This window comes from Emys orbicularis, chromosome 4, assembly GCF_028017835.1.
Source record: "Emys orbicularis isolate rEmyOrb1 chromosome 4, rEmyOrb1.hap1, whole genome shotgun sequence".
Taxonomy (NCBI): domain Eukaryota; kingdom Metazoa; phylum Chordata; order Testudines; family Emydidae; genus Emys; species Emys orbicularis.
In genome coordinates this window covers 73,199,562-73,213,679 of record NC_088686.1, presented here as the reverse complement: position 1 = coordinate 73,213,679, position 14,118 = coordinate 73,199,562, and the positions used below count along the sequence as shown (strand labels likewise).

The 14,118-nt window shown below is 39.5% G+C and overlaps 1 protein-coding gene across 2 annotated transcripts in view; it reads left to right on the top strand.

Moving 5' to 3' along the window:
* Window positions 1-14,118, top strand: part of GPHN (gephyrin) — a 582,350-nt gene that overhangs the window by 172,940 nt on the left and 395,292 nt on the right. For both annotated transcript variants that reach the window (XM_065404477.1, XM_065404478.1), the window contains one exon: window positions 4,413-4,491. In XM_065404477.1, coding sequence (XP_065260549.1) covers window positions 4,413-4,491 — 79 coding nt within the window. The remainder of the gene's footprint in view (window positions 1-4,412; window positions 4,492-14,118) is intronic.

Sequence of the window (14,118 nt, the reverse complement as noted above, 5' to 3'; positions counted from 1 at the left end):
CAAAGTTCTGATACTTTTTTTTGTTGATGTACCCCTTTTCAAATGCAATGTTAATCATGGACACCCCCCAGCTGAGAAACTGATTGACAAAAGTATATGTTTACTTCATATAAACACGTTCTATTAGTAATTCTTTAAGAAAAAGAATATAAGAGTACTTAGAGATAATCAGTGAGATGGGTGTGCCTACGTCTTACTGCAGTCTGTCTATTCTTGGTGTGATGATTGACAAGTAAACTCATAAATCATTCTCCATTTCCAGTCGGGACCTGAACTTTGTCTTCATAGCTGTCATGGCACAGAATGGTGCTTCATTTATATATGTTATTGGGAAAGGTAGTGACACTTTCATTGCGTCTGTAACTAAAATTGGGTACTCTGCAGCAACAGTTGGCCAAAACTGTCAAGGTGTCTATTCCTGAAACTTAATTTTCAGGGTGCAGTCACAGGATAGTTCGAGCAGATCCTGTCCTGCTTTTCCACTCCAATGCCAAGATGACATAGCAAAAGTTCAGAATGGATCCCGAACTCAATTATATTCCTCCATGCTTATATTATTGAAAGTTGAGCAACGATTCTATCTCTCATGCAGTCAGATGTGATGCTATTAGTATCCAGAAATTCTGTCAATAATGGAAACATCTCTGAGATTCCACTGCTCAGCCTAGTTTTCCAAATCTCCATTTTCTTCTGAAAAGCTGCAGTCTTGTCACTCACCTCAAGTATGGTTGTATCACCATACTGGACAGGTTTAGTGCATTCAACAAGTTAAAAATGTCTGTGAGGTATGCAATCTTCACGATCCATATCGGGTCAGAAAAGTTTGCGGCGATCTTGGGATTGTGCACAGAAAGAAAACCCAGCAGCTCTTTGTGAAGTTCAAAAACTCTTTCCAACACTCTGCTGTGAGATAGCCAACACACTTCTGAATGAAACAATAGTTTGTCATGTCCTGCACCCATTTCTAAACACAGCTTTGCAAAAAGGCATGAATTCAAAGGCCAGGACTTTACAAAACTCACAACTGTCACAGCAGCATTTAGCACATCTTGTAATTCGAGTTCCATTTTCTTTGATGCAAGGGCCCGGTGGTGCAACATATAGTGTGTTACAATTACCCGTGGGTTTATGGCTCATATTCTTGCAACAACTCCACTCTTATTGCCTGCTGTAGCAGCATCACCGTCCATGCAAACAGCAACACACTTCTCCCAATTCAGCAATTCAGCTTTCATGAAATATCCAATAGTTTGACTATTTCCTGACCTGTTGTCTGTTCTGGTAATTCCTGACAAAAATGAAAATCTTCTAAAATTTCCCCCCAGCCAAACCTAACAAACAAAAACTAATAATTGTTCTGCATTACCAACATCGGTTGTCTTATGAAGCTGGATTGCAAACTCTTCACATGTACGTAGACTTTCAGTTAGTTGGCATTTTACATCATTTGAAAGCTCTTCAATTCTCCTACTAACTGTATTGTTATAAAGCGGTATGGCCTTAAGTTTCTATGCTGCATCTTCACTTACTATCACTTTGCATGTTTCTACAGCAGCTGGAAGAATCGGTACTTCTCCAATGGTATGGGATTTTTACTCTTTGCAGTCTGAAGCACTGTTAAGGAAGATGCTTTCAGAGCCTTTTCCAGAACCGATGTTATGTTTGTCATTTGAGTTTTCTGTCAATTGTATTCTTCTTTCATTGAAAAAGTCTCTAGATTTATCTTTATACTCCAGGTGCCTTGTTGTTTCAGCTTTGCAGGTTTCATTGCTTCGTTTGATAGGATTTGTAAGCATACAAACCCTTGGCTGATGATCTATATATGAATGTGAAGTTTTTAGTCAAGATTAACAGTAAAACTCTCAATAATGGGTTTAATCTATGCTCACAATATTTATGTAGGTATTTCATTTTTGCATGTTTATTTTTATGCATTTATTTTGTTTTTATATTCTATAGCATCTTTTGATTGGTTAATGTGCGTGCAATATTCAGTGGCGCAAATACATTTTAATTCTCTATCTTTGTTTTGCTTTCTCCAAATGTACAAGGAAGTATTCTTTTATGCTGTGTTCAGATCAGAAGCCTAGTTAATTACTGTATTAGTGATTTGAGAGATGCAGCTTAATAATCCTGTGATACTCCATAAAACATGCATTGTAGAACACTTAAGTTAAAACGCTACATGCATTTGTAACAAAAATCAGCATCTTTCAATAAACTTTACATTTTGAAATTTGGAGCGGAGCCCGGAGCTGGAGCACGGAGCAGCTCCGGAGCAGTGGAGCTGCAGGTTTTTGCCTGGAGCTGGAGCGGAGCCAGAGCACAGCTCCAAAGCCCTGTTTTGAATCAAGATGGCAAATATTCTCCTGGGGAATGCATTTCCATAAATGTCCTGTTCAAAGTCTCTGAAAACTTGACTCTAAACACAAGGATCTTAGGCTGTCTGTCTGCATTGTATGCTAACTTGCATTGGCTACCCATAGCCCTAAGAGACCAATATGATAGTTATAGATTTTTCAGGCCAGAAAGGACTGTAATGATCATCTAGTCTGACCTCCTGCATAACACAGAAGATATAATTTCAGTTAGTAATTTCTAGCACAATAAACTGGTTTTGAATTAGAAAAAAAAACAAAAAACCCAAGTATATAGGGACAAAATTAGAAAGGCCAAGGCACAAAATGAGATTAAACTTGCTAGGGTATTAAGGGTTAAAAAAAAGATTTTACAAATACATGAGAAGCAAGAGGAAGATCAAGGACAGAGTAGGCCTATTATTCAATGAGTAGGGAAAAACAATAACAGGAAATGCAACAATGGCTTAAGGGTTTTTTGTTTCAGTTTTCACCAAAAAGGTTAGCAGTGAATGGATGACTAACAAACTGAACATCAGTGTAAGTGGTGTAGCATCTGAGGCTAAAATAGGGAAAGAACTAGCTAAGAATTATTTAGCCAAGTTAGATGATTCCAATTAAGCAGGGCCTGATGAAATACAACCTAGAATACTTAAGAAACTGACTGAAGAGATCTCTGAACCATTTGTGATTATCTTTGAGAACTCATAAAGGGCAGGAGAGATCCTGGTGGACTGGAAAAGGGCAAATATATGGCCTATCTATAAAAAGGGGAATAAGGCTCACCCAGGGAATTATAGACCAGTCAGTTTAACTTTGGTACCCAGAAAGATAATAAATAATCAATTTGTAAGCATCTAGAAGTTAATAAGTAATGCCTTGGATTTGTCAAGAAGTCATGTCAAACCAACCTAATATCCTTCTCTGACAGGGTAACAACACTTGGGGGGGAAGCAGTAGATGTGATATATCTTGACTTTAGTAAGGCTTTTGATGCTGTCTCACATGATCCCCTCATAAGCAAACTAGGAAAATATAGCCTAGACAAAGTTACTATAAGGTGGGTGCACAACTGCTAGAAGAGCATATCGAGTGGGGTCCCACAGGGATCTATCCTAGGTCCAGTTCCATTTAATGTATTCATAAATGATTTAGATAATGGCACAGAGAGTACAGTTATAAAGTTTGTGGATGATACCAAGTTGGGAGCATTTTGGAGGACAGGATTAGAATTCAAAATAATCTAGACAAATTGAAAAAATGGTCTGAAATACATGGGATGAAATTCAGTAAGGACAAATGCAAAGTACTACACTATAACAATGCTGCAAAGAGTACTGAGGGTGTGTATATGAGGAGGGAATTATGCAAAAAGTAGCTTTTGGGCTCCAGGTTCAAACAACAAACATGTTTTTCGGAAAACAAAACAAAAATACATGAATAATGTTCTTTTAAACTTAAACTCCTATGTAATTCGTTGTGTCTTGAATTATGGTAAATCTCCTAGGTGGATTATTCTACTGGAACTGTTTTAAACACAATTTTATTATCATTTATAAGTTGTATTAATAATTATACCATCTAAATTATTGTATGTTTAACTGCAATTCAAGTAAACAATTTATACTATAAACTATTGAAAACTTAAAATGAAATGTTAAAATATAGCAATTCTCAATATTTCCAACCCTTTAAGCATATTGAATTGTGTGTGATTGACACAAGTACACTATAATTTGTCCTATTTGTATATATTTACACCTCCAATGTCACGTTTGATGAGATTGTGTGGTTGGCTTGTCAGAGCAAGGGATTTAGGAGTATTGAGGGACCTGGTTGAGGCACTTAATGATCCGCCTCATGACAAGTTTTTTGACCTCTTTGTGTTTTAGTCAACATATCTAAATTAGGTGAAACTTCACTGAAAAATAATTTAATAGATGAGCTCTGAGCTTTCCTTTAAATAAACAATCTGCCAACCAAACAAATATTATTTGGCTGACAAAAACTGTACACCATTCTCAAATTTTCATTTATTTTGTTTCTCTTTTTTAGTGAGCGACAGTTGCTTCAGGAACCTTGCTGAAGATCGCAGTGGGATAAACCTTAAAGATCTGGTCCAAGACCCATCTTTGTGAGTATCTGACTGCTACAGCTGAGCATAGAAAAGCTATGTTATTATATCCTGTGTGTGTGATTGTAATTAGGGACAGATTTAGATATGATGAAGCACACTTTGCTTTTGTAGCCGTCTGTATATTATGTGCTGAGTCTATAATACAGACAGATGTGACTGGAACCACAGTGTGTCTTTCTCTGAGGAGACAGGAAAAAGAATGGCATCATTGATTTAACTCCCAAGGAGCACAGATAATAAATGGAACACTTTGTCAGCAGCAGGGTTATTGTTGTAAAGGAAGACACATTGTACTCATGTCCTCTTCCTTCATTTTTTATAGGCACAAAACATCATATAACTAGATTTTAATCTCCTGATTTTGAATTTACTTCAGAGTTTTCTTTACCTTGGAAGTCTTTGTTTTCTTTATATCTGATCTGATTTTCTTCCAGCTGATTTTTTTTAAAACTCCTGTTTCTTTCAGTACTTTTTATTTATGCCAAACAAATTTTTGGCAACTTCACTTCATACTAGGAGAACAGGTCAGTTACAGTCCCTTCTTCATCCCATAACACAGACACAAACTTTGAAAGTCTAAGGCAAGAGTCCAAAGAAGCACAAAACTTATATGGTCATCCTTTCTAATCTTACTTGTTTAGTGACCAGGCCAATGCACACATCCTCCCATTCAGCCATAGTCCAGTATAGGACTGTGTGTCTGTCTGTTTCTATAAATCATATTTCCCCCTTACAAGCCCTGTCACTAGGAAGTGAAGCCGTGTTTAATATTGTGTCAAACATGGCTTTTCCCAGGTTCCTCCTGAAGTAATATTAAAAATGCTTTTCCCATTGCTATAGATAAACACCCAAGTGTATCACCCTGTTGTAAGAAAATGTGGTCCTCTCTCTTTCTAGCAGAGTTGATTGTTCCTTTTTATAATGGGTATTGAACATGATTGGCCCTATCAACATAAACAGGTAAAAAGTTTTCAATATTGGTTGAGAAGCAGCAGAGAAGAGGCCACGTTTGAAACCTTATTTCAACATGGAAGATTTTTAATGATAGATGCAAGCACACCAATTAATTTGTCACATTGCTAGAGCAAAAAAGCGACATCAATGTCCTGAAGTTTCAAACTGAGGGAACTAGCTCATAATGTATTTAGTGTATGATCATTCGTACCACAGAAAAATATAAAGAAGAAGAGGGGAGGCGTACATTCATTGCCTGAGAAGTTATTGAATGATGAGAAACGGGAGGCTAAATTTTCAAACATGACTAGAGATTTTAGGTGCCTCGGTTTTGGGTGTCCAATTTGAGACAACTTCAAGGGGCCTCGTTTTCAGCTGAACTTTACTTCGTGCTTTTTTTTTATTCTTGAGAATTGTAGCTGTTTGTAGTGAGATGCAAATGTGATTTCAAGAGCTGTACATAGTGTACAACAGTGTCTTAAGAGTCCTGTACAGCTGTAGTCCAGTTACAAAGATTCCATCCAGAGATGGTGAACGGTGTTTGTTGTGGAGTATTGGTTTTTCTTTCAAAGTAATGAAATCCTCCAACTCCTTCCCTCAGCCCATAACTTGTATGAGATAGATTGTAATCCATTAATTAGTTTAAACTAGGAAAATCAAAAATAAATTGTGACTATTTGTAGCATAAGTAGTAGTAATTGGCTGCTGAGATTGATTAAAAGGTGAAGCAAGTTTGGGACACTCAGCCTCAAAACCAATTACTTTTTCAAGAATAATGATAATAATAGGTATATTGTACAACAAACTATAATACAAGAAAGAAATAGTACTTTTCTCTTCCCTCCTGATGATGTGAATGTGTTGTGCTCTCTTTTTCTATGACTTTCCTGATGGACATTCTTATGAGGTAGGGATTTAAGTAACTGTTTAAGAACAGTTCTTATAAAATGTGCAGTTGTGTGAGGGAATGGCCAGTATAGAAAATGACTGAAGTGATTTGACACATAATGCCACATTATTGGGTCTAGTCCTTTGCCAGAGGAAACCCACCTGGCTGTTAAAGACAGCTTTTTTTGTCTCCTTCTGCCACCAGAACAATGCAAAGGGGACAAAGCAGGGCCAATGATTGGGCCTACAATGTCAATAAAGGTGATATATCAGCATTTTTATGGGAGAAGAGTAAAGTTGAATTATATTCTGAGGAGCAATTGGCTGAAATTATCTTGTATAATTGTTGGACTGAATAGTGTTTCAGTTGCTGGCTGTGTGTGTGTGTGTGTTCTCTCTTTGTGTGGTGCCGGCTCTGCGCAGATAGCCAGCCCAGCAGACCTCAATCGAACTGTCCGAAGAGACCACAGATTTGGTTTAGTGGGGAAGGCACATGGCAAGATTTATTGTCAACGAAGCACGGCCCTAGCTCCCCAGATCAATGTCTACAGTTACACTAGCACACGTATGCCTGTTACAATGGACCAGCTCAGTGAGTGGTGGGACATTCCGTTACCCCTGAGGCGAAACAAAGGGTTAAGGCGAGGCATCCCAACATTTATATACTGAGACAAACAATCTGGGATAAACAACTTACGTATCACCTTACCTGTTTCATGACGTTTGTTACCTCCCCTTGTACCTTCCTCCTGATGTTTCAGACAAAACATCACTATTCATCACTTCTGTCAAACCATCTTATCGTTTGCTAGGTTGGAGTGTTCTTGTCCTAGGCTACTGGAATGTGTTTATATATTCAGTGTGTTTTAGCAATGCTAGCAATACCAGTGCCGAGTTCATGTACAGGACAGTGAACTTGCAGGCAAGTATCTGCTTTTGACAGGGCATAACTTTTGCTGACTTTGGTTCAGACCTTGTACCACCTCGTGCTCCAGACTCTCTTACTACTACAAATAGCATGTCGTGATTCAAATAAAACAGTTTAAGAGAGCTAGAATTCAAAATAATGTAGGTTTATTAATATATATATTAATACTGATACTTTGTGTATAGTATTAATGTCTAAATTCACATTATCAGCAAGTGATGTGGTCAGAGGTGGTAGAAATACAGTATTACTCTTACAGTCTGACATTAAAAATGTTTTATTGCACCAACTTCTGTTGATGAGAGATGACCTGATGAAGAGCTCTGTGTAAGCTTGAAAGCCTGTCTCCCTCACCAATAGAAGCTGGTCCAATAAAATATATTACCTCACCCAGCTTGTGTCTCTAATATCCTGGGATCATCACAGCTACAGCAACACTGCATATATTATAAATGTTTCTCTTGCATCAAATCTGTATGATACAAAATCTTAATTACAAATGGCTTCTCTCTTTTGCATTAGCTTTAGTTGTTTTATATATTTTTCTCAAATATACTGGTGTCTATATAGTCTTTTGTCATGTTTAGCTTCTGTCAGAAATCTAGTGTCGTCACAGATGTTTCATTGTGTTTGCAAAGAGTTGTCAAATAGAAGCCTATTCTGCAAGGTTTTAAGTGTGATTATATGCTGAAAAGAAACACTTTAAAGATGTCATTGTAGGGTTCTATGTTTAGTATCTGAGTGACATCATATCAGTTGTGCTGAGTTACCAATAATAGATTTTCTTTTTCCTGATTGACAGCCCTGCAAACTCACTGTGGGCTCTGACAAGCAAACTGTTCTTTCCTTCTCACACATCATCACCAGTAATAAGGGTTTACTGGCCAGATTAGGCCTTCAGTCACAACTGTACTTTCCCATGGTCTTTGCTCATGTCTAACTGGGGGTTTGCACATGTCTAACTGAATGGTCCTGTAAATGGAAGTTGGTAAAAATATTGATGGGACACAAAACAATGTAGACTCCAGCTCACTCTCTTAGCATTGCAATCAGCAGAGCTAATAGGAGTAAAAACCAATAAAAACTTATTTTAGTTGCTATGATTACCTAACATGGGCTAGTACTACACAAAGAGAACAAATCTAGATACTGATTCTGCCTCTGATCTAGCTCTATACATCATTCCAATAGCTTATACGAGCCACAGAAAGCATTGCATCAGACCACGGAAGAATTCCCCTGGTGTAGGCACATCATAGGTGGTCTTTCTGTTAGTGGCTCCACACAACCCCCTTGCAAACAATGGCATAAGGGGTGCCAGAGATGGTCTGGATGTGGAAGGGACCAGATTGGGAGCAGGTCCATAGCACACAATGCTATAGAAATTCCAGAATTCTGTTGGCTGCTGTACCAAATGGGCTGCTGTAAGTTAGGGCAGACATAGATGTTAGCAGGATGTCCTTGCTGATACTGAAGAGGAATTTTCAGGAGTTCCTTGAGGTTCTGGAGGAAGGCAAAGAATGAAGGCTGGCCAGCTCATGTCACCCACAACTTAGGGGCATGTTGAAGAATTTTTTTTTCCAGTTCTGTGTTCCAAACCACTAGGACAAATGGATATTAGACATCATTCAGCAGAACTACCTCTCAGAAATTTCTTCCCTTCCTACCAAATTTCTTGTCACTAAATCACTTTGCTTTAACCCTTCGAAATGGACAGTGTCACAAGGTGCCTCTGTCATTACCCAGTGTACTCCACTGCCTGGCCAGTTTGTGTGGTCTCACAATCACAAACACACACCAGCTTGTTATCTTTCACCAAGCTGTGTATTTATTCTTTTCTTACAAAGTTACATAGTGTAATGCAGGTTTACAGCAAGGGGAGGCTTCCCCACAACCTTCATTCCTCAACCCAGGCTCACCCTCTGTGCTTTCTTCTGCAGTAATCTCCGTGATCCAGGTGCTTCTGATTATGTCCTGTCACAGACAGTTATGTCAAACACTGCTCAAGATCTCCTGGACATTGGAGCCATTTCCCCACAGGATTGAGATCCTACTCATGGATCCTACTCTTGGAGACTGTTTTCTAAAGAGAGTGGGTGTACAACCAATTGCTTGGGAAGCACCTTTTCCAATACAGTAACTGTCACGATTTTGGTGGTGCTAAAAGTGTGCCTGAGAAAGGAGTGAATTAATGTATTCCACTATTTAGGAAACCTCCTGATCATGTTCTAATACATACAAAAAGCTATTTGGATCACCCAGAGAGCAATCCAGTTGCTGCAACAGCATAGGTTGGTAATCTGTCATGGAGCCAGGACATGCTGCTACCTTTCAATTGGAAGACAGAAATGAGTGAACCATTGTGACTTCAGTTATCCTGACCAGTTAGTGAATGACCTCCTTCAAGCTAGAAAGGATTCTACAAGATTCTGCATCCAAAGGCTTACTACTGCATCTGTCATGTTTTCAAACCCTGGGATGACACCGTCTCAATGAAAAATCAGTATTGGTCAAGATTGTCTTCACCTTCTGCTCAATGGCTGCTTTGAAGGACTGAGCCTCAGTCCTTAAGGCCTCAAGTGATTGAATTTTAAGCTCTCTGGGCTTCTTCCAGAAAAGAGAGTTTACCTTCTCATCCTCGTTGTCAGATTTAACAAAATAGTGGCAAAGATCTGTTCTTGTATCAATTCTGGTGGCCAACTGGAAGTTTAATTTAGTCCTGGAGCATTTGATAGAATGAAATCAGAAAGGACCATTAGATCAACTAATCTGACCTCCTGTATAACACAGGCCATAGAATTTCACACATTTACCTCTTCATTGAGACCAATGACTTGTGTTTGACTAGAGCATATCTTCTAGAAAGGCATCCAGTCTTGATTTGAAGACATCAACAGTTGTAGAATCCACCACTTCTCTTGTAATATTGTTTGAGTGGTTAATCACCCTCACTGTTAAAAATTTCTTCCTTAATTCTAATTTTAATTTGTATGGATTCAGCGTCCATCCTTTGGTGCTTGTTATACTTTTCTTCACTAGATTAAAGAGCCCTTTTGTACTTGGTATTTTCTCCCTGTGAAGGTATTTATACACTCAAATCAAGTCACACCTCAGTCTTCTTTCTGATAAGCTAAATATATCTAGCTCTTCAAGTCTCTCACTGCAAGGCCTTTTCTCCAGCTCTCTAATTATTTTTTAGGCTTTTTTCTCTATCCTCTCCAATTTTTCAATATCCTTTAAAAAATGTATATCCTATAACAGTATGCAGTATTTATTATCCCAGTGCCATATATAGAGTGGTAAAATCACTTCAATAATACCCAGGTTAAACTTTCAAGGGATAGCCCTTTTCTCCATAGCTCTAGTAGCTCATGTTGAGTTGCTTGTCCACTCTGACCCTTAAATCCTTTTCAATCACTGCTTTCCAGGATATAGTCCTCATACATTTCTTTGTTTCTAGATGAATGACACTGCATTTGGCTGTATTAAAACACATTTTGTTTCAATGGGCTCAGCTTATGTGTGATCCATATCGCTTTGTATGACTACCCGGTCCTTATAGTTATTAATCACTCCCCAAATCTTTGTGTCAGCCACAAATTTTGTCAGTGGTTTTATATTTATTTCCAGATCATTGATAAAAATATTGAATAGCATTGGGCCTAGTACTGATACCTGCAGAACCCCCCACTAGAAACACCCCATTTCATGATGGTTCCCTGTTGCCAATTACTCTTTGGCAAGTTTTTAATCCAGGTATTCAGGCCCCATCAGGATCAGGAGACTCCCTCATACAGACACATTTCTATTCCAAAAGGCTTACAGTTTAGGAATATATCCATTTAAAACAAAATACTTGATAAGTGCATATCATGTGTTCCTCTTTTAGTTACTGCCAAAACTTTAATTTAATCTTTGAGATTTCTTTTTCACTGTACTAAGGCTGATAGGTTTTACACTAAGGTTCATAGATGTTTGTTCAAAGACTTGAGCAGAAACCAACCTTGACATACAATTTTACATATGGGGCTTGGGGGAGGAGACAGGTTTCTGAAGGGAGGAATTTGCTTAATTCATACACTTGCTGCTAGTGCAGATTACATGGGATTGACTGAAATATATTTTGATCGGTTGGAATTAAGGAATGAAAGACAATAAAAGAGAACACAGTTGCATCTAAATATAGATCTGAGTCAATTTCATTCTAATTTCCCTGATTCTTTGCCCCCAAGTCAGTTTGCTGATAGTGACTGAAACTACCTGACCTTATTGGTAGAGCTGAAATCCCTCAATACTCTGGGGATTGCAGTAGCATTTACCATTTAGTCTGCTTGATTGAGCAATGTTGTGGTCTCTTGGATCACACACTATGTAGAAGAGAGGGGGGGAGAAACATGGAAAGCAGTCATGGCTATAGGTAGCTTGCATTTATCTGTTGGTGTTAAGGCAGGCTATTATGGTGAAATGCATTTTTTTAAAATGCTAGGCAACCGAGGATTAATAATTTTCCACAAAACAGCGTAACATTTGCAATAACTCCACATAATGGCATATCCTATTTTGTTCAGTTAACTCTGAGTTATTATCACACAATATTTAACAATTTTTAATGGTCAGAATTGCCCTTGGGTCCTCTGACAGTGAAGCCATTTATTTTACAGAACAACTTTGAAAGAGGGATTTACTACAAGCACAATTGCCTTTTGTATATTGAAGGACTCCACTCTGTAGCGGAGTTTAGAGCAAACAAGTTCCATTATATATATTTTTAAAATTGGTGCACATTTTAGTGATATTTAAGTATGTACATTACATTTTCTTCCTCAGAAATTAGTGTACAGTATTCTGATGCAACTGTTAAAGCCTCTGTATGTAGCAGCAGAGCTTGAAAAATCACTCACCTATAGTAAGAAGGAATCTTTTCCAGGTGAGTGTAATCAATTTCTGTAGAATAAAAGATGAATTGTTTTAAAATCCAGTTCTTCTGTTCAATAATACCAGTCTGGAAGCTTGGGTAGAGAACCCACCAGCCACCAAATGGATACAGAATAATTGGTTTTCTAGATATTGTCAGCTCTCAACGTATTAGGAGCTTCCTGGATCATATCGGAACTCAGTAACATCTATGTGAGGGAGCTAAGGGTGGTGTGCCTGGCTTTCAGAACCCATTTGGAGGGAAACCAGGTATCAGTGCTCATGGACATCATAACAGCGATGTACTACATAAACAGACAATGGAGAGCTCGCTCCTCTCCCCTATGTCAGGAGGCTCTGAGTTTATGGGATTTTTGTATAACCCATTCTATTCACCTCGAAGCATCCTAACTGCCAGGATTGCAGAATGAGTTGGCGGACCATCTCAGCAGATCCTATACCAACCATCACAAGTGGTCCATTTGCCCAGACATCTTAAACACGATTTTCCAGAAGTGGGGGTTTCCCCTGGTGGATTTGTTTGCGACGAGACTCAACAGGAGATGCCCCCAGTTCCGCTCTTTTTGGGGACGCAACCCAGGCTCTCTCATGGGTGCCTTTCTCCTCCCCTGGCTGGGAAGGCTTCTGTACATGTTCCCTCCTACTCCCCTGATCCACAAGGTCCTATTCAGAGTCAAGAAGGACCAAGCACAGCTGATCCTCATAGCACCGGCTTGGCCACACCAATGTTGGTTCACAGCCTTACTGGACCTCTCAGTGGACAGACCGATCATCTTACCACTGCTCCTGGACTTGATCTCACAGGACCACGGTCACCTGCTCTGCCCAAACCTCGAATCCCTTCACCTGCCAATGTGGAAGCTCAGTGGTTGAACCAGATGGAATGATTGTGTTCGGAATGAGAGCAGGAGATGCTCTTGGGGAGCAGAAAACAGTCGACTAGAGCCATTTACTTGGCTAAATGGAAACGATTCTCTACCTGGTTGCTTCAAAAGGGGTCTCTCTCGCTGAGGTCTCACTGCCTCTTATCTTGGATTATCTTCTCCATCTGAAACATGGAGGTTTAGCGATATCATCTATAAGAGTCCATCTGGCAGCGATCTCTGTGTTTCACCCCTGGGTGAACAGCCGGTCAATATTCTCAAACCAGATTTGTGGCCGGTTCCTCAAAGGACTGGAGTGAATGTACCCACAAATTTGCCAACCCCTGCCTCGTTGGGACCTTAATCCGGTACTGGCAAGACTGACAGGCCCTTCGTTCGAGCCACTAGTGTCCTGCTTTTTACTTTATCTGTCATGGAAGGTGGCATTCCTGGTGGCTATCACCTCAGCTAGGAGTGTCTCAGAGATTCGGGCACTTACCTCTGAACCACCATACACAGTCCTTTTCAAGGAAAAGGTGCAGCTATGACTCCACCCATCCTTAAGGCCAAAGGTGGTCTCTCAATTCCATAGTAATCAAGACATATTCCTCCCGGTCTTCTATCCAAAGCCCCATGCAAGCAAGGAGAAACAGAGGCTTCACTCATTGGACATCTGACAGGCCCTCACTTTCTATTTAGAGAGGACCAAGCCCTTTAGGAAGACCACACAATTCTGTGTTGCCATCACAGACAGAATGAAAGGCAGTCCAGTCTCGACACAGAAAATCTTGTAGCAGATTATGGCCTGTATCCATACTTGCTGTGACTTGGTGGGAGTTCAAGCTCCTAAACTAATGGCACACTCTACACGAGCAAAAGCGTCATCAGCTGCGTTTGTGGCACAGGTCCCAATACAGGACATCTGCAGTGCAGCGACATGGTCATTGGGCCACACGTTTGTGACGTGCTATGCTATCACTCAACAAGCCAGAGATGATGCAGGCTTTGGCAGAACGGTGCTTCAGTCAGCATGCAAATGAATTCCGAGCCCTCCTC